The 26,900-nt window shown below is 40.6% G+C and overlaps 2 protein-coding genes and 1 long non-coding RNA gene across 4 annotated transcripts in view; 2 read left to right on the top strand and 1 right to left on the bottom strand.

Moving 5' to 3' along the window:
• Nucleotides 1-15,221: 15,221 nt before the first annotated feature.
• LOC121565513 (homeobox protein MOX-2) lies at nt 15,222-25,057 on the top strand. The gene is made up of 4 exons (XM_045211617.1): nt 15,222-15,423; nt 15,567-16,111; nt 21,354-21,526; nt 23,624-25,057. The coding sequence occupies exons 2-4, from the start codon at nt 15,586-15,588 to the stop codon at nt 23,840-23,842; spliced, it is 918 nt and encodes a 305-aa protein (XP_045067552.1). The 5' UTR covers nt 15,222-15,423; nt 15,567-15,585; the 3' UTR covers nt 23,843-25,057.
• LOC123482774 lies at nt 17,973-26,103 on the bottom strand. Its single transcript, XR_006657920.1, has 3 exons — nt 26,017-26,103; nt 24,761-24,817; nt 17,973-20,326 (listed from the first exon to the last, which is right to left on the bottom strand). It is a non-coding gene; the product is annotated as an uncharacterized LOC123482774 (long non-coding RNA).
• Nucleotides 26,059-26,900, top strand: part of LOC121565512 (alkylglycerol monooxygenase) — a 37,389-nt gene continuing 36,547 nt past the window's right edge. For both annotated transcript variants that reach the window (XM_045211616.1, XM_045211615.1), the window contains exon 1: nt 26,059-26,260. In XM_045211616.1, coding sequence (XP_045067551.1) covers nt 26,141-26,260 — 120 coding nt within the window. In that variant the 5' untranslated portion in view covers nt 26,059-26,140. The remainder of the gene's footprint in view (nt 26,261-26,900) is intronic.

Raw genomic sequence — 26,900 nt, 5'->3', positions numbered from 1 at the left:
TCAACATAGCCTTTCAGTACACGCAGTAAAATATGTGAGGGTGGCCTATGAGACTCCCTCTCCAGTGGACCCAAACCTTACCTCCTCCTCACCATTCCTACATTTCTGACTAATTTCCCCCCATGTGATTAAAGCCACCAGATGCTCTGGCAAAACCCGTAAATGACCAAACCCATAAACTCACAGCTCTGTTTCTCCAACAGCTCTTTCTTGTGGAGAGCGCTAAGAATGTCAGCCGGCATCTCCCTTCAGCACGGGATGCCACAAATACGAATTTTGAACAAAGTGTTTACAGTAGAAGGCTACGCTGATGTGATCTAGATGTAAACACGCTGGATCAGGGTGTGTGTGTAAACGCCTGGGTGTGTGTGTGTGTGTGTGTACCAGCCTCTGTGTGCAAACCAGGGTTTGTGTGTGTGTGTGTGTGTGTGCACGCATGCGTGCATGTGCAAGCCTGTGTGTGTTTGCATGTGCGTGTCTGTGTGTGTATTCCAGCCTGTGTGCGTACTGTGTTTGCCTGCTGTGTGTTCTGACTCCAACCCTCTGTGTTGTATAATTAGCACGTAGTAATCAGCTCTATAAAAGGTCGATCTGGTTTAAGGTAAACAGACAGGCTTATATGATACAGTCCATTAAGAAGAAAAAATGGTGCTTGGTGCAGTGTTTGATCAGGAGGTCCTCAGCAGAACACAGTTATTTACACGACTTACCACAACTATGGCAGTGTTGCTCAGTGTTGGGCATTCTAATGCCAGGAGGCCATCTTTTAATTGGGTTTATTTATCGAGGAGAAAGGGAAATGGTGTCTTGATTGCTGAACATGTGTGAGAATGTTCCTGTAAATGTTTGGTGTTCTTTCATCTTAAATTGAGAGATGTGTGTTACCTCAATAACGGCACTGGGGGACATTGTACCTGTGGGAAAAGAAGTTCCATGTCTGTCAAACGTGTTTAGAAGATGTCAAAGCTCGTGCTTTGTAAAATTCCATAAATATACAATGTATACATTGTTATAAACACATATATTCAAATTATGCTGAAGTTGAAGTTAAAGCAGTTACTATAAATGTTAAACACATTGAGACAGTGTTTATAGGCCTAAAGGAGCTAACAAGTGTAGGAGATATAAACAATACAACCCACAATCCGTCTTTATGCTGGCCGTCTTTATGATGACTGAATTAGGGGAATTTTATCTCACTTGGTCTGGGAATTCTCTGGCAATGGTGCATCAATGTGGGGGATTCAGTATCAACAACTATCATTAGTAAATGTAAACAGCTGGGGAAGACACTGAGGAAGCACTGAGTAAAAACTAGTCGAAGGAAAGGAGTTTATTTCTTCAAAGAGGTGTGAGGAATTTGTAAAGACAATGTGTGAGTCAGGAACAGTCAGTGACTGGCATAAGCAACATATCAAATCAAATCAAATCTTATTGGTCACATACACATATTTAGCAGATGTTATTGCGGGTGTAGCGAAAGGCTTGTGTTCCTAGCTCCAACAGTGCAGTAGGATCTATCTGGTCGCTTAGGGACCCCGGCTGCTAGGGGGCCTCCAACTCAACTTACTGTTGAGCGTTAGAATAGTAGAACAGACAAGGTGCAAGAAACGAATTTGGTTGTGCATCAGCGGTTTTTCTCTTGTTTTGTCAGTCATTAGTCTCAGCGGGGTCGTCAACAACCGGATGTTCCGGTTTTCAGGGGAAATGGAAGAGAGTGACTAACAAAATCAATGGGGGCCCACTGGAGGTCAGGGCCCCTGGGCACATGCCCTGCATGACCGGTCGGTATTCGGCCATGATTACTACAATGTTTGTGGACAGTAAAAAGGCGTGACTCCATCTTAACTCATCCTCCGCATTTACTGAATTGGTTGAACAGTGCAGAAGAGAACCTCTCCCGACAGTTTTTACAATTCTCGTCAAGACCAGAATGTGGGGGATCTAGTTTCAGGCATTTCTTTTACGCCTGCTACGTTAGGTTAGTCCGTCACTGACAGTCACTCAATTAGCCATGTCAGCTAACCATTTTTAGATTGGTAAATTAGTCTAGCCAGTTAGTCTAGCCAGTTATCTAAACTTGTAGGACTCATGGCCGAATACCAGAGGTGGGACAAAGTCATTGTTATGCAAGTCACAAGTAAGTCTCAAGTCTTTGCCCTCGAGTCCCGAGTCAAGTCGAGTCAAAGATGAGGCAAGTCCCAAGTCGAGTCAAAAGTCAAAGCCATCAAGTCTCAAGTCGAGTCCAAAGTCCTACATTTTAGTTTCGAGTCATTTCAAGTCCTCTTAGCAAGCCTTTGCAAGTCATTACAAGTCCTCGTAGCAAGTCTTCTCGAGTCATAAGGCGCAAGTCCAAGTCAAGTCACGAGTCATTGATGTTAAAGTCCAAGTCGAGTTGCAAGTCTTTGTACATTTTGTCGAGTCGAGTCTGAAGTCATCAAATTCATGACTCGAGTCTGACTCGAGTCCAAGTCACATGACTCGAGTCCACACCTCTGCCGAATACCCACCAGGCCCAGGGTCCTTGACCCCCAGGGGGCCCCCATTGATTTTGTTAGTCACTCTCACTCAGATATCATTAACATGGCATACATAAGTCATGGCAAAATGTGTAGAACTGCATGAAATTTGTAAAAATACAAATATAAATCTCTCCGCCCCATGACAAAATGTGTTTAATTGCAGGAAATTAACTTTAAAACTAAATGTTTTGTCTCCGCAGTCAAGAGGGTAGCCACAAAAATGTTTTGCCCAAAGGCTAGAGCCGGCCCTGGTCAGGGAAAAACTAACCCAAAAAGTTATAAAACATTTTCACATTTTCACATTTATGAATGAAATGTTTTTGATTGATTGCTTATGAATGATTGATTTACCATTGTTTTTTAATAGCCCTATACAAACAATTCATGGAGAACTAATGTGGGAATTAATTCATAGGTAAACAAACACATTCATAATGTAGGCTACAATGTTTTTTACATTTTGGAGAGGAGAAACACTTTTTTTAAAGAATAGTCTCAAATCCAATACTGTCCCATCCCACGCTTCTTCCTGAGTGAAGTTGTTCTGTCCTCTACCCCAGATTGACAACATCCCTATTGTTTCCTATTGGATGACTAATAGCCCTTCTGCAACTATCACGCTACAGGGAGTTTTCAAGTCCTTCTTGAGTCTGTCTAACTCCCCCTCTCATTTTCTTTAAATCTGCACCCCCTTTCTTTCTGTTCCAGCTTCTTACTTCCTGCACTCCCCATCTCTCTTTACTTCTACTTTTGTTTTCTCTATCTCTCTCTCTCCCTCTTTCTCTCTCTCTCTCTCTCTCTCTCTCTCTCTCTCGCTCTCTCTCTCTCTCTCTCTCTCTCTCTCTCTCTCTCTCTCTCTCTCCCTCTTTCTCTCTCTGTCTCTCTCTCTCACCTCTCTCTTTCTCTCTCTCTCTCTCTCTCTCTCTCTCTCTCTCTCTCTCTCTCTCTCTCTCTCTCTCTCTCTCTCTCTCTCTCTCTCTCTCTCTCTCTCTCTCTCTCTCTCTCTCTCTCTCTCTCTCTCTCTCCTCAGTCTCAATTTGTCCATCACAGTGTTGCTGTGACATTGGTTCCTTCGCAGGTCTCCCTCAGTGCTTCTGTTTGGGCAGATGTATTATTTGTTACAGGATGTCCCTCCCCCTTCTCATCCTCTGTCGTATAATGAAGCCCCAGGGAGGTCTGGAAAGCCCTGGAACTGATGCTGTTCTCCTTCTCGTCCAAACCTCCTCCTCCCCTTCACTCTTCAGTCCCAACGAGCTAGCCCGAATAAACCCCCAACCTCCTTCCCAGCTCCTGCACACTGCACTGTCACCATGACGACCACAAACAAGAGACAGGATATAGGGCCATGTCTTACTGTAACTATCTCTTCAACAGATGTCAGGGTGATGCATTTGATTGTACATGTTGAATGCCTATGGAATTGATCAATTGGGTGAGATGTAGGAATGTGTATTTCATGTTCAACTAATACATAAAGAGTAAAACATGTTTTATTTCCAGGGTTAATTAGGCTACTGTATGATCTAAATTATTCAGATAGACGCAGGACAATAATGTATTTTCTCGAATACCAAATCACAAAAGAATAAATCATTTGAGACTTTTACAATCCGAGACTGTGTTGAACGATTTCCAAACATAACCTCACCTATACTCTCTAAGCCAGTGGTTCTCAAACATCTGCTCGGGGACCTCCTGACGTTTCACAATTTTGTTGCAGCTCTGAACTAGCTCACCTCATTCACCTATTCAAGGGCTTAATGTTTGTTGACAAGTTGAATCAGGTATGCCAGCTCTAGAATAGATGAAATACATGGAACGGCTGAGGGTCCCCGAGGAGAGGTTTGAGAACCACTGCTCTAAGCCCTCACTATCAGAGTTAGGGGCGATTTCATTTCAGACACCCGTACAGCATGTCTCAATATCCTCCTATTGTCCCAGACGGCTGGTCATGCGTCATCTCCACACTGTGTGGACTCAGTAAACGGGTAAAGCCAGCTACTGGATGTTCCTGATTGGGAAGACATGGGATTGTTGGGATTGTTCTGGAGGGAAGAAGGGAAATGCTTGGGAACTCCACTTCCCAGCGTGAGAGGAGACAGAGAGGATAATGGCTCCCCGGGGACCAGCCAATGACCTCACTGAGTGCAAAATATGCAGAGGTCACAGAGTTCCTATTGGCCACTGCTAAATCTGACTGACACCGGGCAGCAATAACCCTTGACTTCAGATCTGCTCTGCACACGCTAATAATAGATGAATAAATGTCAAGAAAATATGTCTGAACTTCAAAAATGTTTCACTTGGCAACATGGTCTCATCCAAATATGTAAAAATATGGATATTTAACCATTGTAATTATGTCACTTTCAGCTTCACAGGTGACATACTATGGTTAATACAGTATGTCAACATTCTGACACATTTCTAATGACAATCTGTACATTCTTTCCAAATGTTTTAGTCATCAATCTAATAATTGCTGATAAGGGATGGGTCAAAAAAAATGTTGATACTTTCCCATCTGGTACATTGTACAGTATATGATAATTACCATAAATAAAACTATAATGATGATTGTGATTACTATCTCTGATTGCTATTAGTATCGTATTCCTCTCCAGATGCTTGTGTAATGGAAGTGAGATCAGTATAACCCCATCGGCTCCAGAGGTCAAGTATGCGTTAGCATTACTCATAGCTATAGGTCAGATGGGATCACTTGGAGCATGACTGTAGCTATATTTCTCCCCCCTCTCACACCTTCCCCCCTTTCAACACTTACCAGCAGAGGTCAGCGTTTACATAGCATAGCATACCTCCCCACCATGAGAGAGTTGAGAGTCCTAGGCCATGGTGTTGTTTAAACCACTTGGAAACACCTTCACCGATCACCATCTATTCAATAGATTTTGATAGTTGCATTGGACCAGCCACTGACAGGGCGGTATAGAATGGCAATGCACTGAGAGCAGATCAATGGTGGAGACTGGAGAGCTACAATAAGGTGCTAGGTCTTGCTAATGAAGTTCTACAAACACTTTAACACGTTGAGTGTTAATCAGAGCTTTGTGTCAGTGACTAGCGGGAGATTCTAGCGCTCTGGGAATAGGTCAGAAACTCCAGGAACCTAAAGAGAGAAGGAAGCCGTTAAATCATAAAACGTTGACTTCACTCTTCTGAATTTTTCTTATTTATTGGAACAGCATGTTGTACTGGACGATCAGAGGGATGCTGAAGTGATTCAATTGGCCCAATGCTGCTTCCAAGCTGCTGGAGTGAATGAGATTTGTGGGCGTCAGGAACAAATTGCATTGTGAAACAGGCCAAGGGTGAGGCAATCACAAAAACACTAAGGGCTAATGGCACTGAAGGCATCATTCACAGATTGGAGTCTGGACCAACTCAATGCCTCCTGGCACCCATTCACATCTGAAGTATGAAGCCTTCCAGGGCTAACTAAGTGTGGGTGGCAACATGGTGGAGGGCATTTACAAATGTAGCTAGGAGGAAAGAGACATAGCGCTGTAATAATGCGTATGGAGCCCGCCAACCTGGGACTTTGGGTTTTGGTGGTTGTACCAGGTCCAGATCTAAATGGAGTTTTAGTGGGTGACCCTGAGCTGTTTGATGTTAGGCCCTGCTCAGTATCACACACGTCTGCAGCCGTGCAGCCAGCCAGGCTCTGTCGCCCTGCTCTGAGAACCTAGCAGGACCCTCACGCTATCCACAGCTCCATGCACCACCATAGATGGTGATGTCACCCCTGCTGTCTATAATTGTTAAATCGATAGAAAATGGCCACCTCACTATTACTGCCTTCATTTCTCTGTAGTAAAGGGATATAGGCATGAATCAGAAATTGTATGTTAGCTGGATTTAGATTTCCATGCATTTTAGATGTTAATTATAGCCTCTGAAAAGCTATATGAATTAAACTATAACCAGGATCTCTAGCAGATAGAGAGGTAAGCTACAATACATTTGTATAAAAACAAAAACAATTAGAAGATTTGTTGGATTTATTAAGCAATCATTATCTTGGTGGCTGGTTTAAAAAATCATAGTCATCATAGTTTTCATTCAGTTTCTAACAGGACACATGCCTGTTGAATTCCTAACAGGATATGAGATCAAATGTATTTACACAATGTAATCAAAAGTAATAAAACTAAAGCTATGTTACATTACATTTTATCCAGAGCGACCTTCAATCAGTATATTCAGCAATTCATATTTACAGTATAAGGATAGATATTACCTTTATAATGCAAGGTCATTCAGTAATAAACATGAGCTTTCTTGTACAGTACTTGTCGATTGTTGCTCAAAAGAGAAAAAGTGCAACCAACATCCCACAAAATGAAACAAGACCAGTGCAATCCTACTCAACATAACAACGTACACTGAGTGTACAAAACATTAGGAACACCTGCTCTTTCCACGACATAGACTGACCAGGTGAAAGCTATGATCCCTTATTGATGTCACTTGTTAAATCCACTTCAATCAGTGTAGATGAAGGGGAGGAGACAGTTTAAAGAAGGATTTTTAAGCCTTGAGACAATTGAGACATGGATTGTGTATGTGTGTCATTCAGAGGGTGAATGAGCAAGACAAAAGATTTAAGTGCCTTTGAACGGGATATGGTACTAGGTGCAAGGCGCACCGGTTTGTGTTAAGAACTGCAACGCTGCTGGGTTTTTCACGCTCAACAGTTTCCCTTGTGTATCAAGAATGGTCCACCACCCAAAGGACATCCAGCCAACTTGACACAATCTGTGGGACACATTGGAGTCAACATGGGCCAGCATCCCTTTCGACACCTTGTAGAGTCCATACCCCAACGAATTGAGGCTGTTCTGAGGGCAAAAGGGGGTGCAACTCAATATTAGGAAAGTGTTCCTAATGTTTTCTACACTCAGTGTATGTTTAAAAATAACAGCAGCTGAAAAATACAGTATAAATGAGTTCATAAATAAGATTACAATGCAAAAAAAAAGTATTGACTAAATTTTTACAAGGCATAGATGGCAAGATATGTTTTGGATAAGTAATTGGTTTGAATTAATTTATCTGAGACCTCTTTTTTCTTTTAAAGATCTACCCTCAAATGCTGAGCGTAAAGAGACAACAGTTAGTGCCTCACAGCACCATATATCAAGTACATCGTTTTCACGTCTGCATGTATTTTATTGACAACTGTCATAAATCTAAAGCTGAAATTCAAAGTAAAACAAGCAGCGAGGAACATTTCCCTGCCACAGTCACCGGGACTGTCCACACACAATAATTTCAACAGGACTAGCCTTTAAATGCCAAACTTTATTGTGAGGAATATAGAATATATAGGAATTTTTTTTACAGTTGAGAAATGCATGCATTTTATTTGTATTTTCAATTATCTTGTCTTTGGGTTTTAGAAAAGTTCTGTATAGAGCATATGTATAGTATAAATAAATTATGTTCAAGTAAATATTTTACTACCAGTTGTTTTGTGAAGTAGGATATTAAAAAGCTTGGTGTATAAACCCTAGACTAGAGACCATGTGAAAAATAAGATGTATAATTTGGATGTAAATAATATTAAGTTGGATTCAATCAATTTTACACACCAAATATTGTTATCTGTTACTGCTGTCGAATAATTTATTAAATTAAGTCATTAACAACCTCATGAATATTCAATTAGCCCATGGACGTTAAAGAAACATCATAATTATATCCATATAATAAAAGTAATTATGGTTGAGTATAAATTGTAGTCCCTCCTAATTAGTTCTTAACTATGGATCTTATGACAAATCAGGTTTGAAAAATCATAATAAATGTTTTTCACATTAAAACGTATCCAACTTGCCACGAATGAGAAAACAACTATCAGTATAGATTTCTCTCCCTATATTTATACTAATGTATTCAGTTGGGATGTTTTGGAATACTGTTTGTTGTATTAACAAACATACAAATGTGAGCCTGCTTGTGCTTAATGCTTCATATTCCAAGGTTTAAACCAGATTACATACGTGTACATTTATGCATCCTGATTGAAAGTCTTTATACTGTATTATCAATAAACCCTTTGTCTTTAAAAAAAAAACAGGCACTTTTGACAATGATCATGGACACTTCTTAAAGGGCATAATATATTATATATTTTGTGGCAATATACTTCAAAGCTTTCTGACTAAAACACAACATTAAAACTCAGCTAAGTAAGAGGCAGTATATCAAGTAAAAAGTGAATGTAGTCTCACTTGAGAAGAAAGAGCTCATGTTGATAGCCAGGCCTCAGTTACACATTCCATTTATTTTATGTTAACACCAAATGCATAATTCTTCTTTAATCAAATACATTTCATTTGAAATATTCACTTAGTATGGTCAGTTATACCCAAACACTAAAATGCCACATCAACTTATATGTAAGTAAAACTGAAACCAAAAAAACTTAAAAGGATTTTACAAAAGCTTTTTGTTTTTGTACACTTCTTCTAGGGATTAGACTTTGGGGACCCATCAGATCTACACTCAGACCAAGGTCTTAATTAAATGTTTCTGCTAAAGATAAGATAAAATAGTACTTTATTAATCCCCAATGGGGGAAATTTGATTGCACCAATACATACAACACCAATAACTACACAATAACTACACACAGACTGAAAGCACTATACTATCATTTCGTAGTGTTGTGTTTGTTACACATCATCCTCTATGTCTATAACCACATTGTTCTGATGTACTGGGCCTCTCACATCCTTCCCTCCTCTCTGCCTCTGACCGACTGACAGGGACAGGTTGGGTGTGTAGCAGCAGGTCTCTCTCTACCTAATGTCTACAGCACCGTACCATCCTGGCCTCGCTCTATCTGCTCGTCACAGCTAAAGCCTCATCAAACACGCTCCAAATCGGAGCCATTCCCCCGGCTTTAATCTCTAGCATCACTGATCTGGGACTCCTAGTCACAGCAGAAAATCTGGGGATTGCCCATCGCCCCTCCACCATTCCCACCAGTGGGGGGTTTTGACTCATATCACGGCGGCTCGAGCAACACACCACACGAGGGGCAACAAGAGTAGGATTCACTAAGACACTCTCGCACACAGGGTACTAATGCTGCGAACAGAACGTCCAGAGAGTGAAACCATATGTGTATTAATACCAGAAGAAGAGCTGAATAAACATCTAGCTTTCCTATCCTGCTAATATCCTTAATTTGAAAGGTAAACAGTAGAAGGTTCAAGCTCACCTAAGGAGTTTGTAGACACGGTGCTGCTCCCTTCGAAGGGCACAGTAGGAATGAGGAGAGCGATAGCACCCAAGTTACAGCCTGCCTCCTCTCTATCTGCTAAAGTAATTTTCTCTCAAAGTAGAATTAATTTCCTTTCTCAGGCAGGCCTGCATACATGTGGCACAGCCGGCTGTAGTAACATAGTCTCTGAAGCCCTGCAGTGTGTAGTACTGACCATGATGCCTAAGTAATAAGCATTAGCCGTACATCAGCTCAACACATGCAGCTATTGGAATATCTTGATTAATCGATTGTTTTATTTAGCTAACTTAATAGTCTAATGCCATCGGGTCTGTTAATGTGTAATTTGTAATTTCATGAGCCACTTATAATTTCTAATTCTAGCTGTGAGATTTTAATGTATTGATTTTAATTTTGAATATAACAGGTATAATGTTTTGTGTGTATGCAAACAGTTATTTGTTTAAAATGTTGCACAAAAATTCAGAAGTTTAACAGCAATTTGTTTACCATATCAAAATTAGACTTAAATCTAAATGTAGGCCTATTTGTGTTTTATCACCCCTTCCTGCTACTACATTTAAATAATCAATGATTGGATTCAGATGTCATCCTATTAGATACAGCTGAAGTCGGAAGTTTACATATACCTTAGCCAAATACATTTAAACTCAGTTTTTCACAATTCCTGACATTTAATCCTAGTAAAAATTCCCTGTCTTAGGTCAGTTAGGATCACCACCTTATTTTAAGGATGTGAAATGTCAGAATAATAGATTTATTTCAGCTTTTATTTCTTTCATCACATTCCCAGTGGGTCAGAAGTTTACATACACTCAATTAGTATTTGGTAGCGTTGCCTTTCAATTGTTTAACTTGGGTCAAACGTTTTGGGTAGCCTTCCACAAGCTTCCCACAATAAGTTGGGTGAATTTTGGCCCATTCCTCCTGACAGAGCTGATGTAACTGAGTCAGGTTTGTAGGCCTCCTTGCTCGCACATGCTTTTTCAGTTCTGCCCACAAATATTCTATAGGATTGAGGTCAGGGCTTTGTGATGGCCACTCCAATACCTTGACTTTGTTGTCCTTAAGCCATTTTGCCACAACTTTGGAAGTATGCTTGGGGTCATTGTCCATTTGGAAGACCCATTTGCGACCAAGATTTAACTTCCTGACTGATGTCCTGAGATGTTGCTTCAATGTATCCACATAATTTTCCTTCCTCATGATGCCATCTATTTTGTGAAGTGCACCAGTCCCTCCTGCAGCAAAGCACCCCCACAGCATGTTGCTGCCACCCCCGTGCTTCACAGTTGGGATGGTGTTCTTCCGCTTGCAAGCCTTCCCCTTTTTCCTCCAAACATAACGATGGTCATTATGGCCAAACAGTTCTATTTTTGTTTCATCAGACCAGAGGACATTTCTCCAAAAAGTACGATATTTGTCCCCATGTGCAGTTGCAAACCGTACTCTGGCTTTTTTATGGCGGTTTTGGAGCAATGGCTTCTTCCTTGCTGAGCGGCCTTTCAGGTTATGTTGATATAGGACTTGTTTTACTGTGGATATAGATAATTTTGTACCTGTTTCCTCTAGCATCTTCACAAGGTCCTTTGCTGTTGTTCTGGGATTGATTTGCACTTTTCGCACCAAAGTACGTTCATCTCTAGGAGACAGAACGCGTCTCCTTCCTGAGCGGTATGACGGCTGTGAGGTCCCATGGTGTTTATACTTGCGTACTATTGTTTGTACAGATGAACGTGGTACCTTCAGGCGTTTGGAAATTGCTCCCAAGGATGAACCAGACTTGTGGAGGTCTACAATTTGTTTTCTGAGGTCTTGGCAGATGTATTTAGATTTTCCCATGATGTCAAGCAAAGAGGCACTGAGTTTGAAGGTAGGCCTTGAAATACATCTACAGGTACACCTCCAATTGACTCAAATGATGTCAATTAGCCTATCAGAAGCTTCTAAAGCCATGACATCATATTCTGGAATTTTCCAAGCTGTTTAAAGGCACAGTCAACTTAGTGTATGTAAACTTCTGACCCACTGGAATTGTGATACAGTGAATTGTAAGTGAAATAATCTGTCTGTAAACAATTGTTGGAAAAATTACTTGTGTCATGCACAAAGTAGATGTCCCAACCGACTTGCCAAAACTTTAGTTTGTTAACAAGAAATTTGTGGAGTGGTTGAAAAACAAGTTTTAATGACTCCAACCTAAGTGTATGTAAACTTCTGACTTCAACGGCATATGTTAGATACGACCAACTATTGTAGATCTAAACAAGTTGCGTGTATCTGATGATGACAAACTTAATACTTGTAATACTTTTCATTCTGTCTCACTGAAATACGAAATAAGATAAGAGAAATACCTTCTCCTCTAGGTATTTTCATGCTATATAAACACCTACTGGTTATATTATACTCTATAGTATATAGTAGTCTCATTATCCCCTCTGTAAAGATAATAAAGGATCTTTATATTTTGCTATTATAGAAAAGCTAATGTTTTTTTTATATATATACAGTGGGGGGAAAAAGTATTTAGTCAGCCACCAATTGTGCAAGTTCTCCCACTTAAAAAGATGAGAGAGGCCTGTAATTTTCATCATATGTACACGTCAACTATGACAGACAAAATGAGAAAAAAAAATCCAGAAAATCACATTGTAGGATTTTAAATGAATTTATTTGCAAATTATGGTGGAAAATAAGTATTTGGTCAATAACAAAAGTTTCTCAATACTTTGTTATATACCCGTTGTTGGCAATGACACAGGTCAAACGTTTTCTGTAAGTCTTCACAAGGTTTTCACACACTGTTGCTGGTATTTTGGCCCATTCCTCCATGCAGATCTCCTCTAGAGCAGTGATGTTTTTGGGCTGTCGCTGGGCAACACGGATTTTCAACTCCCTCCAAAGATTTTCTATGGGGTTGAGATCTGGAGACTGGCTAGGCCACTCCAGGACCTTAAAATGCTTCTTACGAAGCCACTCCTTCGTTGCCCGGGCGGTGTGTTTGGGATCATTGTCATGCTGAAAGACCCAGCCACGTTTCATCTTCAATGCCCTTGCTGATGGAAGGAGGTTTTCACTCAAAATCTCACGATACATGGCCCCATTCATTCTTTCCTTTACACGGATCAGTCGTCCTGGTCCCTTTGCAGAAAAACAGCCCCAAAGCATGATGTTTCCACCCCCCATGCTTCACAGTAGGTATGGTGTTCTTTGGATGCAACTCAGCATTCTTTGTCCTCCAAACACGACGAGTTGAGTTTTTACCAAAAAGTTATATTTTGGTTTCATCTGACCATATGACATTCTCCCAATCCTCTTCTGGATCATCCAAATGCACTCTAGCAAACTTCAGACGGGCCTGGACATGTACTGGCTTAAGCAGGGGGACACGTCTGGCACTGCAGGATTTGAGTCCCTGGTGGCGTAGTGTGTTACTGATGGTAGGCTTTGTTACTTTGGTCCCAGCTCTCTGCAGGTCATTCACTAGGTCCCCCCGTGTGGTTCTGGGATTTTTGCTCACCGTTCTTGTGATCATTTTGACCCTACGGGGTGAGATCTTGCGTGGAGCCCCAGATCGAGGGAGATTATCAGTGGTCTTGTATGTCTTCCATTTCCTAATAATTGCTCCCACAGTTGATTTCTTCAAACCAAGCTGCTTACCTATTGCAGATTCAGTCTTCCCAGCCTGGTGCAGGTCTACAATTTTGTTTCTGGTGTCCTTTGACAGCTCTTTGGTCTTGGCCATAGTGGAGTTTGGAGTGTGACTGTTTGAGGTTGTGGACAGGTGTCTTTTATACTGATAACAAGTTCAAACAGGTGCCATTAATACAGGTAACGAGTGGAGGACAGAGGAGCCTCTTAAAGAATAAGTTACAGGTCTGTGAGAGCCAGAAATCTTGCTTGTTTGTAGGTGACCAAATACTTATTTTCCACCATATTTTGCAAATAAATTCATAAAAAATCCTACAATGTGATTTTCTGGATTTTTTTCTCTCAATTTGTCTGTCATAGTTGACGTGTACCTATGATGAAAATTACAGGCCTCTCTCATCTTTTTAAGTGGGAGAACTTGCACAATTGGTGGCTGACTAAATACTTTTTTCCCCCACTGTATACACTGAGGGAAAAAAGATTTCTGGCTCCCAGGTGTCTTTTATACAGGTAACGAACTGAGATTGGGAGCACACTCTTAAAGGGAGTGCTCCTAATCTCAGCTTGTTACCTGTATAAAAGACACCTGTCCACAGAAGCAATCAATCAATCAGATTCCAAACTCTCCACCATGGCCAAGACCAAAGAGCTCTCCAAGGATGTCAGGGACAAGATTGTAGACCTACACAAGGCTGGAATGGGCTACAAGACCATCGCCAAGCAGCTTGGTGAGAAGGTGACAACAGTTGGTGCGATTATCCCTCAGCCAGGGCATTGAAAATGGGTCGTGGATGGGTATTCCAGCATGACAATGACCCAAAACACACGGCCAAGGCAACAAAGGAGTGGCTCAAGAAGAAGCACATTAAGGTCCTGGAGTGGCCTAGACCTTAATCCCATAGAAAATATGTGGAGGGAGCTGGAGGTTCGAGTTGCCAAACGTCAGCCTCGAAACCTTAATGACTTGGAGAAGATCTGCAAAGAGGAGTGGGACAAAATCCCTCCTGAGATGTGTGCAAACCTGGTGGCCAACTACAAGAAACGTCTGACCTCTATGATTGCCAACAAGGGTTTTGCCACCAAGTACTAAATCATGTTTTGCAGAGGGGTCAAATACTTATTTCCCTCATTAAAATGCAAATCAATTTATAACATTTTTGACATGCGTTTTTCTGGATTTTTTGTTGTTGTTATTCTGTCTCTCACTGTTCAAATAAACCTACCATTAAAATTATAGACTGATCATGTCTTTGGCAGTGGGCAAACGTACAAAATCAGCAGGGGATCAAATACTTTTTTCCCTCACTGTATATATATACTGTGGTAAAACGTTTTTTTGGTATATACCAAATGATGATTTTTTTGGTGTATGAGATGGCTTTGCAAAGGAAGCAAAGCAACAAGTGCTGCAACATAAGTACCTGAACAATGATATCAACAAAGGTAAGAAAATACATAATGAGACATCCCTTGACTCAACCCCTATATCATGTCTGTTCACATTTCAGACCCCATCTCTTATGGTAAGTATGGTACAACCCTAGTACATAACACCATCAACGTCTGAAACATCATGGACTATTTTCTTAGAAGAAAAAGGGCCACCAGAAGTCAGATAGCCAAAGTCGAAAAATAAATTTCCTTCTTTCCTGAGGCACCAGCCATTTTAATAGTGCAGATTCATTGCATGTGGTCAGTAGTACGCAGTCTGTGACCCAGCCTCCCTCTCACGTTACAGCCTATTTATAACGTTCCCTCTGCCGGCTCCCCTCGTACTGCAGTTCCTTGGAACCACCTTTCCCTCCACTCTACTCCACGGGTCTCCAGTCTCCTCTGTCTGCTGTCATCTGAGAATCTCTCCGGCAGCTTATTTAGGGTTCACTGTTTATCCTGCGCAGCCTGGCAACTGTCCGCATGCCCAGGATTATTAACTTTTTTTTATCGAACTCTTATCAAGGAGACACATTTGGGGTAAGCTAAGAAAAGAGCACAAGTAGTGGATTTTGGATATTCTGCCTTCTGTTTGATCTATTTTTTTTTAACTTAGTTGGTTTACTTTTTTGTTACCTTTCAATTTTTGTCCCCCTCCCCCTCCCCTCCTTATCTTTCTGGAGGGCCGTGTGTTTGCATGCGATGGATCACACACTCTTTGACTGCCTCCGCAGCCGCCATGGCACTGTGCAGGCCCTGCACCCTGCCTTCACCCAGTCTCCGTTGACTCTCCACGGACGCTCGGACCACGTCTCCTACCCTGACCTGGCCTCTTCCACCGCCACCTCCTCCCCTTCGGCCTGCATCATCTCCGGCTATCCCGGTGACGAGGGCCTGTTCGGCGGGCAGCACCACCATCACCGGGGGCATCACCCGGCACAGCAGCAGCAGCATCACCCGCCTCAGCATCAGGCCGGCTGGCATATGCCACAGATGCCCTCTCCTGGCAGTGCCAGCTCCCGCCACAACCTCTGCCACCCCCACCCCCACTCCCACTCGGCCCAGGACAGTGCCCTCGCACCCCCAGACCTAGGCACCCCTGGCAGGAACAGTCTGTGTGCCAGCATCCCCACGGAGGCCAACTGTGTGCCTGCAGACTTTGGAAGACAGACACTGTCACCTGCTGAGGCAGAGAAGAGAAATAGCAAGAGGAAAAGTGACAGCTCAGGTAAGACCAGAGGAAAGATCAACTTTTGGGTTGACATTTTTATTTATTTTTATCTTCCTTCTTCTTTGGGCTGCATGTAAAAATTGGTTGAGCATAATGTTGCACAACATAAGTTGAAACTAAAGCTACACGTCTTTATCTTATTAAGAAATTGTCATACAGTTCAAATATGAAAAATTATTTAATACACTTGCAGCGCATTTATTCAAGATGGGTATAACTTAACTGTACCTTAACGTTAAGAGATGAAGAGTTAGATTTTGGTGTGGTTTCAAGAACGCCATAACCACTCAGACTTCTAAGGCTTTCCGTGGAGACAGAGTGGTGGAGTTTTATGCTTCAATGACAGAAAATGTGGGATAATATTGTCTGAAAAGTGGTTTGTAGGTGTTGGCTGACACGAACAGAGGCAATTACAGTATGTTGACTGAAGGGGAGAGCAAAGGCCAGGCGATAACTCTGTGTGGGCATTAGACTTCTGGCATGTTTTGGTCTTTTAGGGGGCAGAAAATGAGGCTCACTGTAAAGAATTAATGTCATGGATTATAAAAGACTACACCAGTGCTTTGAATGACACTAAACACCCGAGAAGATTTAGGCTTTTCTTACTGTGGATTGCGCTTAGTTCCAGGATTATTGTTGATGTAGTAATTTCAATAAATTGCACTGACTAAAAGTTTAATTCAAAAAAGAGACTTGGAAATTGAATCAATAACTATATTCAAATGAAAAATGTCAGTTACAGTAGCATTATGTAAAACAGCTGATATACAGTTGAATAGATTTGTTGCAATGTTAATAGTCTTTAAATATAACATTTAATTTTAAAACCGTAACTTTGAAACATCCAGAGAAACACACTCTCTCTTTCCTACCAGTTTGTTCAAAGGTCTTAAATAATGTATGAACTGTTCCACCAACCTTTTGGATTTTTTTTACTGCTAATGTTTTTGTGCTTCACTCCTAAACATTTACTACACACATTTTCTGTCATAAAATTAAGATAATTTTGTCAATCACTATTGAGCAGTTATTAATATGCAACATAAAAAAAGGTTTTGCCAGCATTACAAGAACACACGTGTAAAGTAATTATATGGTCTAATTGAAAACATGCATTTTGCATTGCTAAGGTTTGGAATAATGAGTGATTTAACTCAAGTAGATACTGTACAGGCGTGACTTGTGACCTTGGATTTCATAATCATTGAGATTTTCTACGTTTGTGAAAAGGACCATGAACTTTATACACATCAAGTGTAGAAATATCGACAAAATATAAGCAATGCAAATATGGTAATTTATTATGTTAAGTTAACTGGAACATACATTTCTACATTATTACATAGCCTGGCGGTGTCTTTATAACTCGGAATATACCAATATCTCTTTAATATATTAACATTTTACTATTCAACCTTTCTAATCGATATGAATCACTTTGTAAGTGTTAAAGTGTTTTTTAAAGGGAAGATTTTGTTGTCAACATGATATTAGCAGAGACTGATCAGTTTTCCATGGAAAGTATATCTGCCGTCATCTCGGGTCACTGGAATGTCATCCTGCAGCACTGGGCCTAGACCTCTGTCTGTTTAAACACCCTCAGTGTGGATCACCTGGTTGTGGCTCTGTACACATCACTTGAACACTTGATTGATATTTCCCTATGTGATTAGTGCCCTGTTTCGCCTGACTCACACAGGATGCTGTTGGCCACTTTAGACATGGATCCCTTCTGACACGACTCACTCAAACAGATGATTAAGCATTTTCACAAAACCACAGGGACTTAAACTACTTAAGTGTACAATTAAATGTATATTCTTTCTGTTTGAAATGAATGGACAGCATAGAGACGGGGCATTTAAAATAAGTTTCTTTATAATTGTACAGAGGCTTACAACAATCCTATTTTTACTAAAATATGGACTCATGGTATTTGGATGTAGAGGAATATCAAAAAGATGCACAGAAATGATTAACACACCTGACTTATAGAATAGTTCAGGTGTTGGGAATGTTTTTTTGTGTTATTATGTAGCAGCAACATGCTGAATTGCCAGAAAAACGACATAAAGTTACTAAGCTAAGAGAGTGCAACTTTGAAGGCAGTCATTAATATTTATAATACTGCTCTTGTTTTGCCATACTAACCTCTCCTATATTCACAAATTTAGAATTCCATCCTCTATTTCCTGTTCTCCTTGGTCAAATCATTTGGAAACTAACACTTGGCCCTCAAGCCCCATTTCAATTCCCTGGTTCCAATGGTTATTGCAGCCTCATTACGTGGGCCTTACATTCTCTTCACGCTAACACCAATCATGCTGATTATTGAGCGTAGTTAGCTTATTCAATCAGCTGTCCAAATAGCACTGTGTTGCCAATTCGATGAGATAGCACTGATTTGGTTTCACCATCTGGATTGAAACCTGAGTAAAATCCGCCTGTGAAACTTTACATTGGATATGAAAACAATAATAAAACACTTGAACCCAGGTTTCCATGCAAAACACTCTCCTGGTCAAGAAATACAAATAATTGAGTGTGATTTTTTCCTAAAGGTGGACTGCAGGGTATACACTGTCACATGACGAGTGGTCCAGCTGGTATTTCTTTGAAACCTGCTAATTTGAAGGGTTCCATCTGGAGGGAATATGGCCGTGCCCTTTGGTGTAACCTGGGATGGCCGCTCTGGGTAAACTGGAGCTCTGAGGGAGCTAGAGGTTAACCTGCCAGATTTTTAAATTTGGTAAAACTTTAGCCTGTAGGTACAGTGCTTCATACATGATGTTATGCACCTGTACATCATATCTTACAATAAGGCTTATAATGTTATGTATCACTATGTATCAACATTTTTACTGACTCAAAAATGGCTGGTTTTTAGTGAGGATCATTATATGATTATACGACATTGTTAGGGGGTCATCATAAATGCTCATGCCAAGTCTCCTACTGTGTATTATAACTGAATTATAATGCATTATACATGTAGGCTTTAAGTAAAGTGTAACCAAAACTTCTTAGGAGAGTTTTAATAGATTTTCAACATTAAGTAATAGTAATTGCTTGAATCCTATTTTGTTATTGTGGAGAGTATTTTTGAGTGCTGCTGTAGCAAGTGATGCTCAGGGACTAACTCAGGCATGGCTTTGCAATTCTGGGTATTGACGCTGAGGTTATTTTGGTAGATCTAGCATTACAATATTCTATGTCACAATGAAATTGTGTCTGCTGTAGATAAGATGCGTCAATAAAATCTACAAAATGATTGACCAATGAACTGAAAAACACTTAACACTTCAAATGTAACACTGAAAGGAGTGAAAAGTATAATAATTTCATTTTGCAGTATCTCCATCAGAAACGTTGGCAGGGACACTAACACAATTTTTTAAAGGGTTCCCTGATCTGGCTTCAGACCATTTGGGAGCCATATAACTCCCCAGTGTCTGGGCGCTGTATTTTCCTCCCATTAGTCCCCTTTTTGTGGAGAGATGAAAGTTACTGCAAGGACCTAATTGCTGTGGTGTAGTGGATGTATCGTAAAACCTTGGGACTCTTTTTAAATCGTCTTTGCGCTGGTCTCCAGCAGCTGGCCATGTTATTTTTTATTCTTACACAATGTCTGTGTTTACCAGAGAGTAAATACATTTAAGAGGTATGTTTGAATGAGGCCTGCTCTCTGGCACACAGACAGTTGGCCTGCCCTGGTGAAATTACAGACATGTTGAGATGGAAGGTTAACAGCTATAGGACATTTGCTATTCACCATACAATGATGCTCAGAATTTCAGCTACTTTACCACAGTGTAAGGAAAGTCTTATAATTTATTTGGGAATACCTAGCTGATATATTTGCAGTGTATTCCTGTATTGGATGCCAGTTACACACTATGACATACATTTTCATTTGCTTTCCTTTTCTCCACAATATCAATGATGAATGCCTTTTTGCAAACAAAAGTAGTATAATTTTCCATTTATTCTATATATTCTATGACACAAAAAGATATGGGCAATGTGTTTGTTTGAAAAGAAGAGCGAGAAAATATTATTTAAAGAGACACTTTTTCAGTAAGAACTTCAAGAAGTTTCTCGGAGTGTCTCCTGTGACGTGGCGGAGTGAGTGACTCCCATGGCTGGTGGTGTATCTGGCCTGGCCCTGGCCTGTAAACTCCCAGCCTATTTACAGTTTGTCGTTGGAAGCGCCTGTTGGATTAACACACAGTGCAGAACAGAACCGCAGATGAATTAGCATGCAATCGCTGTTGCCTTGAAGTTCAATGTGCAACTGAAGCATATCCAAAAGGCCTAACCACAAAGTCTGGTCACAATAGGAACCAAATTAACAATACATGTTTCTTCTGAGAAACAGTGAAAAACAAAAAGCAACAATATCTTCTCCTGAGGTTGAAACAGAATGGGAATGACAAGTAGATGTTTTATCCACAATAAATCCTTTAAGTCTCAATAAAACAATTTCCTCACTCCAGTGAATCAATAGGTGGTAGACTTGCATATATTTGCAAAAAAAGGGATCTTCACTGCTTCATGCTGGTTAACTGGGGAATCGTAACAGTTTGTCCCCGTGTGTGATGTCGTAATCATAATCATAGGTCAAAACCAGACTGACATACGTGTTACTCTCCCTGTAGTCCATCTCATAGTCTAGCCATTCTCAGTGAGTCAGTTAAAAAGTTTGACAATATTGTTCAAAATAAAACAACACCAATCTAAAGAAGAGATTGGAAAAAAAAACTCCTTTGCAAATTGTTGTGAGTTGGCAGCTTGTTAGTCATAAAGAGGAGACACTTATAAAATTGACGTAAATAAACTGAGGAAACATATTTTTACACATCCTGCAGAGCTGTTTCGTTCCATATTAAAACTACGGGGGTAGCAGCCGATTCCATTAACAGTAAGACAAATGAACTCCACATTGGAAAGAGTAGGAGCCAGCTCATTGTGTGTGTGAGAGAGCACAGCTGCCAGAAACAGGCACATGTGTAGACGCTCCTGGGTCCTCCCAGCCACTTACAGTGTGCATAAACAATGCCGCTACAATAAAAGGTGATTGGCAGCTCCCATTGTTTCCCATACCTGACTCCTTCCCTCCTCTGCCTGTATTTGTGTCTCTGGCTTGCACCTGCCATATAACACTCATTTTATCATTATTTTCTTTGAGTATAAATCTCCCAGACTGGAAAGAAAAAATGTGTGCGGTGTTTGATTTCAGAGTCCCAAGACGGGAATTACAAGTCAGATGTGAGCAGCAAACCCAGGAAGGAGCGGACGGCGTTCACCAAGGAGCAGATCCGTGAGCTGGAGGCCGAGTTCGCCCATCACAACTATCTGACGAGACTGAGGCGCTACGAGATAGCAGTCAACCTCGATCTCACAGAGAGACAAGTATGTAATGTCACCACTCTAACCTCATTCTCCCACTTATCCCTTTGGGTTCAGACATATTGTCCCCATAACACATTAATGCCGGGTGGTGGGAAAAGACTGCCTCAGTTAGACCATGCAGAGGTTTTCGGAGCTACGGTGTTTTCCTAACTTTAGAACTTCTGGTTTGTGTGCTGTTGTGCTCCAGCTGTGACTGTGAAGAGGGACTATCATATTCCAGATATTTGTGTCTATTCTTTCAGTCAGCCTACAGTCAAGTAATGGAGACAGGCACAAAGGCAGGAGGTGCTGTCTAGCAAGTCACTTCCTGTTTCCCCCAGCTAGGACAAATTAGTATCAGAGCGTAGGCAGAGGGGCCGCTGTAAACACAGTCACATGAAATACATAATAGTAGACAAATTGCGGGGAAGGAAACATCGAACAGTGTTCTGTAACACCTATTTGGGGTGTCAGAGAGAAGCTATATTTCACATGGCATTCATCTGACCGTAGGTAGTTTGTTATATATAGTACAGTAGGGATTACATGGATAGAACAGATTAGCTCCTGACAGTATATGTTTTTTATGTAACATCGGAGACTCAAAACCTGAATTTCATTTTGTATTAAGATCAGGACATTACATTCTACCACAAAGTACTTTCCTCCTGCATAACCATTTGGGTGTGAGGCCTTACACTGTACATATATATATTTTTTTCTTTTTTCTTTTTCGATTTTTTCGAAAAAAGCGCTTCAATGTAAGATTTCTAAAAGTCATTCCAAATGCCCAAATATAACCATAAACTAAGATTAAAAATATTATGCCTACCATCTAAACATTAATGTAACAACAAATAATGGCCACACTTTACATTCCATCACCCTTACCACAGTGAATACCACTGGGTTAATCCATTAAGTATTTATGTAATTACCCCATAACAGCCTAGTACATGTGCTTAGAACATCCAATATTTTTCTTATGTCAAATTCTAATTCATAACCAACTCTTAGAGAACATGAACCTACCTGTTATTCCAGAGTCAACATAATCCCTTAAGCATTACATGACTCAGACAGGCCTGTGACATACCTTCAGTAACATGGAAACTCATATTTAGTAACAAATATGACTGCAAAACAGCCCATACAAACCAGTTATAATAATAACATTATAAGTAATTGAGTCATTAGCCCACTGAAGATAGCATTAGTAGAAATAACATGTACTATACAGTAGCGTGTGACAGCAAACTCGGTGACATGCACCTTGCCTTACTGCACTCTCAATACCAGGAGAGAAAAGTGCAAGATTGCAGATGTATTTTAAGGTCGATCCACTTACAGTAATGACAGTAGGAAATCTGGGTGGCCGAGGTTGGAACTCTGCCCGTCAACCTGATAGGGATTTTATAACTACGAAACTCAATGGACTGGACTCATTGACACATTGACAAATGGGAAATTGGTCGCTGAACTAAAAATACCTTTGAGTGATATATCACAAACATGTAAATTAGGTAACATAGCAACAACAACAAAAATATCCATAACCACCACTGATGTGATCGTCAGCATGGCATGTATCGTTGAAGGTTTAAGACAAACGTTGTGTGTAAAATCAAGTGACTTCCTTCCCATGTGACCCAGCTAGGCCCCACAGCATGACACTCCCCAAAATAAACCAACCAAACACAAGGAGAGAAAGAGAGACTCATCCAGAACCCAGTCAGTGTTGACTCTCACGGCTACTCGGACCCAATCCTCTGCGTAAACCATTTTAAGCAACAGCCTAATCATCATTCTGGGAGACGTAAATACTGGAGGAGTTGTCGAGTCAGGGAAATGAGGAAGCAGCAGATGCCAGGGAATGTGACAGTACATCAGCACATAATCACTGCTACAGTATAGAAATAGCTGCCAAACCTTTACAGCAGTGCCTGTATCAGGTACCAGGCTTACCATTTGACCAATATCCTGGTCTTTTAATAGGACTACTCAGTATTCTTAACAGTATCCAGCTATGCAAAATGTACACCCCCCCCCCCCCCTTCAATGGCCATTTTGCTGTTCTTTTCAGAATAACTCAACTTGTCTTTTGTGGTTGTTCCACAGGTAAAGGTGTGGTTCCAGAACAGGAGGATGAAGTGGAAACGAGTGAAAGGAGGTCAACAGGGGGCGGTAGCGAGGGAAAAAGAACTGGTGAACGTGAAAAAGGGGACATTGCTGCCATCCGAGTTCTCCGGCATAGCGGCTCTTCATCACTCCACAGACTCCCTGGCCAATGAGGACAGTCACGACAGCGACCAGAGTTCCGAGCATGCTCACTTATGATGCACAGCAGCAGGCCACGCCTCCTCAAAGTGTGCTCAGCCTCACGTCTCAGGAACGTCCTTAAAAGGACATGTTATCTGGTTGTCGTTAGCAGAGTTCAACGATGCTAAATAAATGTGTACAAATGTACAAAGAAATGACGTGTGTTACTTGATCTAAGAAGATACATGTTAAGGACATTGGTTAAACCAAAACTAAGATCACCTATACGTTTCAAGAACTGCGAACCCAATGCGGGAATATGAGATATTGCAAAAGGTCAATGCACATTAAGGTACGTTACGAACGTGCCTCCACTCAACGCTCTGTTCTTGGAAGCAGAAAATATTATTAGAATATTAGGACAAATTCAGATTCAGAATTGGCCGAATTGTTATGAACATTCCATGTTGTGTGTCTTGCATTGAAAAAGGGGCAAGTTTATGCTTTTGATTTGCACTGTTGAACACTTGCCTCAATTGGTTTCTACTGTATGTCATATAAATTGCGATGTAATCAAATTATTGATTAAATCAAGTGTGCAGGAGAATCAAATTTGCTCAGCTAATATACAGTATACTCTGAACTTAATTATCTGTATTTTTCTTACCTTCGCTCTAGCAATAATTTCTTATACACACTATACCACTCACACAGTAATAAACATTTCTGACGTTTCTTAGCGGCCATTTTCTTCTGCCTGAATGATATTTGTAAACAAAACTGACATGAATATCTCATGAACAGAGGTTCTACTGAAATGCTTCTCAGATCAAATAAATTAAACCAGAGGTAAATGGAATTCATGTTGGGTTGAATAACTTCACGATGCCTCCCATCCACATGAATCCAGGGTAATGTATGACTATGCTGTGAACTGAGATTCCATGAATTAAACATTAGCCAACATGTAGAGAGCTGTTGATGGGGTGAATTCACCTTTTCCTCAGGGCAGGGTCAGGACTCAGGACTTCTGCCAAAGCCCCACAGGAGAACCTGCGAAAGGATCATATTCTATTACAAAATCATTGAATCATTTCAAGACTTGATCTCCTCTTTCACCACAATGTGAGTGTGCATTCTAATTTGGAGCTAGAACAGTATTTAGTGCAAGCTAGCAATAAAGTGTAGTTTTGACCAAAAGCTAAATGAAACACTTGTGTGTGGTAAACATGATGAAACAGTATGAATTCATTATAATCATACTGTACCTATTAAAGGCCCAGTGCAAAATTCTGTTTTTAGTGTGTTATGTATCATATTGTACAACAGCTGATGAAACTAACACTGTAAAAGTGTGAAGAAATTTGATCAGTGTCATTTCCTGATAGTTGCTGGTTGAAAATACAATATACACAGGACCTTGTAATCATCAGGTTTGCAAGGGCGGGAGTTTCCGCCTTCCTGGTGACTACACCAGGCAGTACATTGGTTAATAGACCAATAGCAAAGAGCTTTCCAAACCTTTCCCAATAACAGCTATTTTTCAGTTTTCCCCTCCCCACTCAGACCACAGTCCTAGCCAAATTCTTGCTTGAGAAATAGTACTTTAAAAAAAACTAAAAATCTACTTAATTGTTACCCAGAAATGATTTGATATTGAGATAAAAACGGCTGCATTGGACCTTTAAATTAAATGCACAATCACCCATGCAAGTATTTTTTTTTACAATTTAAGATTTCTAAAACTGATAACTGCTCCCAGTTTGTAAGCCAAATGTCACCAATCTCCCCACTATCTCCTTTCTGCGCAGTTTATTATTTAATGCTCTCTGCCTTCTTTTCATGTCAGGTGATGCAACATTCTCCTTTTCGAAATAGCCTCTCCTCTCCAGCAAGAAAAACGTTTGAAAGTTGACATATTTAACATCAATTAATAGGCTAATTACATTTCACGAGAAATAATAGGGCTTCACTATTCGATACCTAACAATTATCCATGACCTGCAAATCAAGGGAACGTAAGAGTAAAGACAGACCACAGACAGAATTGTCTGACAGCTTGCCATACAGGCTAAAAATACAAAATGTCATAGCTGGTTTGTTCATAATATACATGAAAGACCACCGGACTTATTTGTTGTTATCGTTTCACTTCTGTAATTGATACTATGGTAAGATTTAATGGCAGCTAAAGGCATTGTCAGCCCTGAGACAAAACAATCAACCCCGCACCTGACCTATGATCCACTTACTGTATCCCGCCTCCGGAGAGTGCCAATAAATGTACCCAATTACCCGCCTGGTAGTTAAATTTCCCCAGACGATCGGTTTGGCATCACCTTGCGTAGTGGGATTGACGGATTGAAGGCGCATACAATGGCGCAATTCATGGGTGTATGCCGCTTGACCAAGGGTATTCGGTCCATGTTTTACATGGTCACACCGAACGAATCATCATTTGAAAATTTGGAGGATGTCCCGCCATACCTTCAACAGGTGAGTTCGTTATTGAACACGCTGGAGCACTTTTATGTGTTTTTTGACAATCGATAGTGTGCTGCTCATGCTAGGAGTGACACACTTGAAATGTCTAAACATAGCGAAAGAAAGTCTGCACACTTTGAATGATATCATAAAGACTACTGTATGTTCATAAATATTCACAAAAATGGTCACAAACAACTCACAAACCCCGTGGGAACCCTCAGGGAAGTGGTGCTATACAGTGAGAAACTCGCTACACTGGTTTCTACAGTAGCCTAGTTAAGACAGTATACTCTTGTCTTCGTGGAGCTATTACATAACATTGTATAAAGATACAAACACTGTAGAAGTTTAGTTGCTGTTGTTGTTTATGTCAAATATGGGGTTGAATGTTGGCTATATGGTTAATATTTTCATATAATATTATATTAGTACATTTATTTTTCAATTTGTCTCACAAATCCTTAGTTTTAGACAAACAATATGCATTTGCTCATGAGTGTGAGGAGGTGTGCCTGGTTCTGTCGAATGGGGGAATGTCTGTTAAATATTGTTGTATTTTAGGACCACTTTTGACTCAAGAGCACTCAGTGCAAAATAACAGATCACACCAATACTTTTTATTGTGACATCTGCATGATAAATCCTAAAA

This window comes from Coregonus clupeaformis, chromosome 37 (genome assembly GCF_020615455.1).
Source record: "Coregonus clupeaformis isolate EN_2021a chromosome 37, ASM2061545v1, whole genome shotgun sequence".
In the NCBI taxonomy this organism is placed as follows: Eukaryota; Metazoa; Chordata; class Actinopteri; order Salmoniformes; family Salmonidae; genus Coregonus; species Coregonus clupeaformis.
Note: the sequence above shows the minus strand (reverse complement) of the source record. Positions and strands in the feature narration are given on the sequence as shown.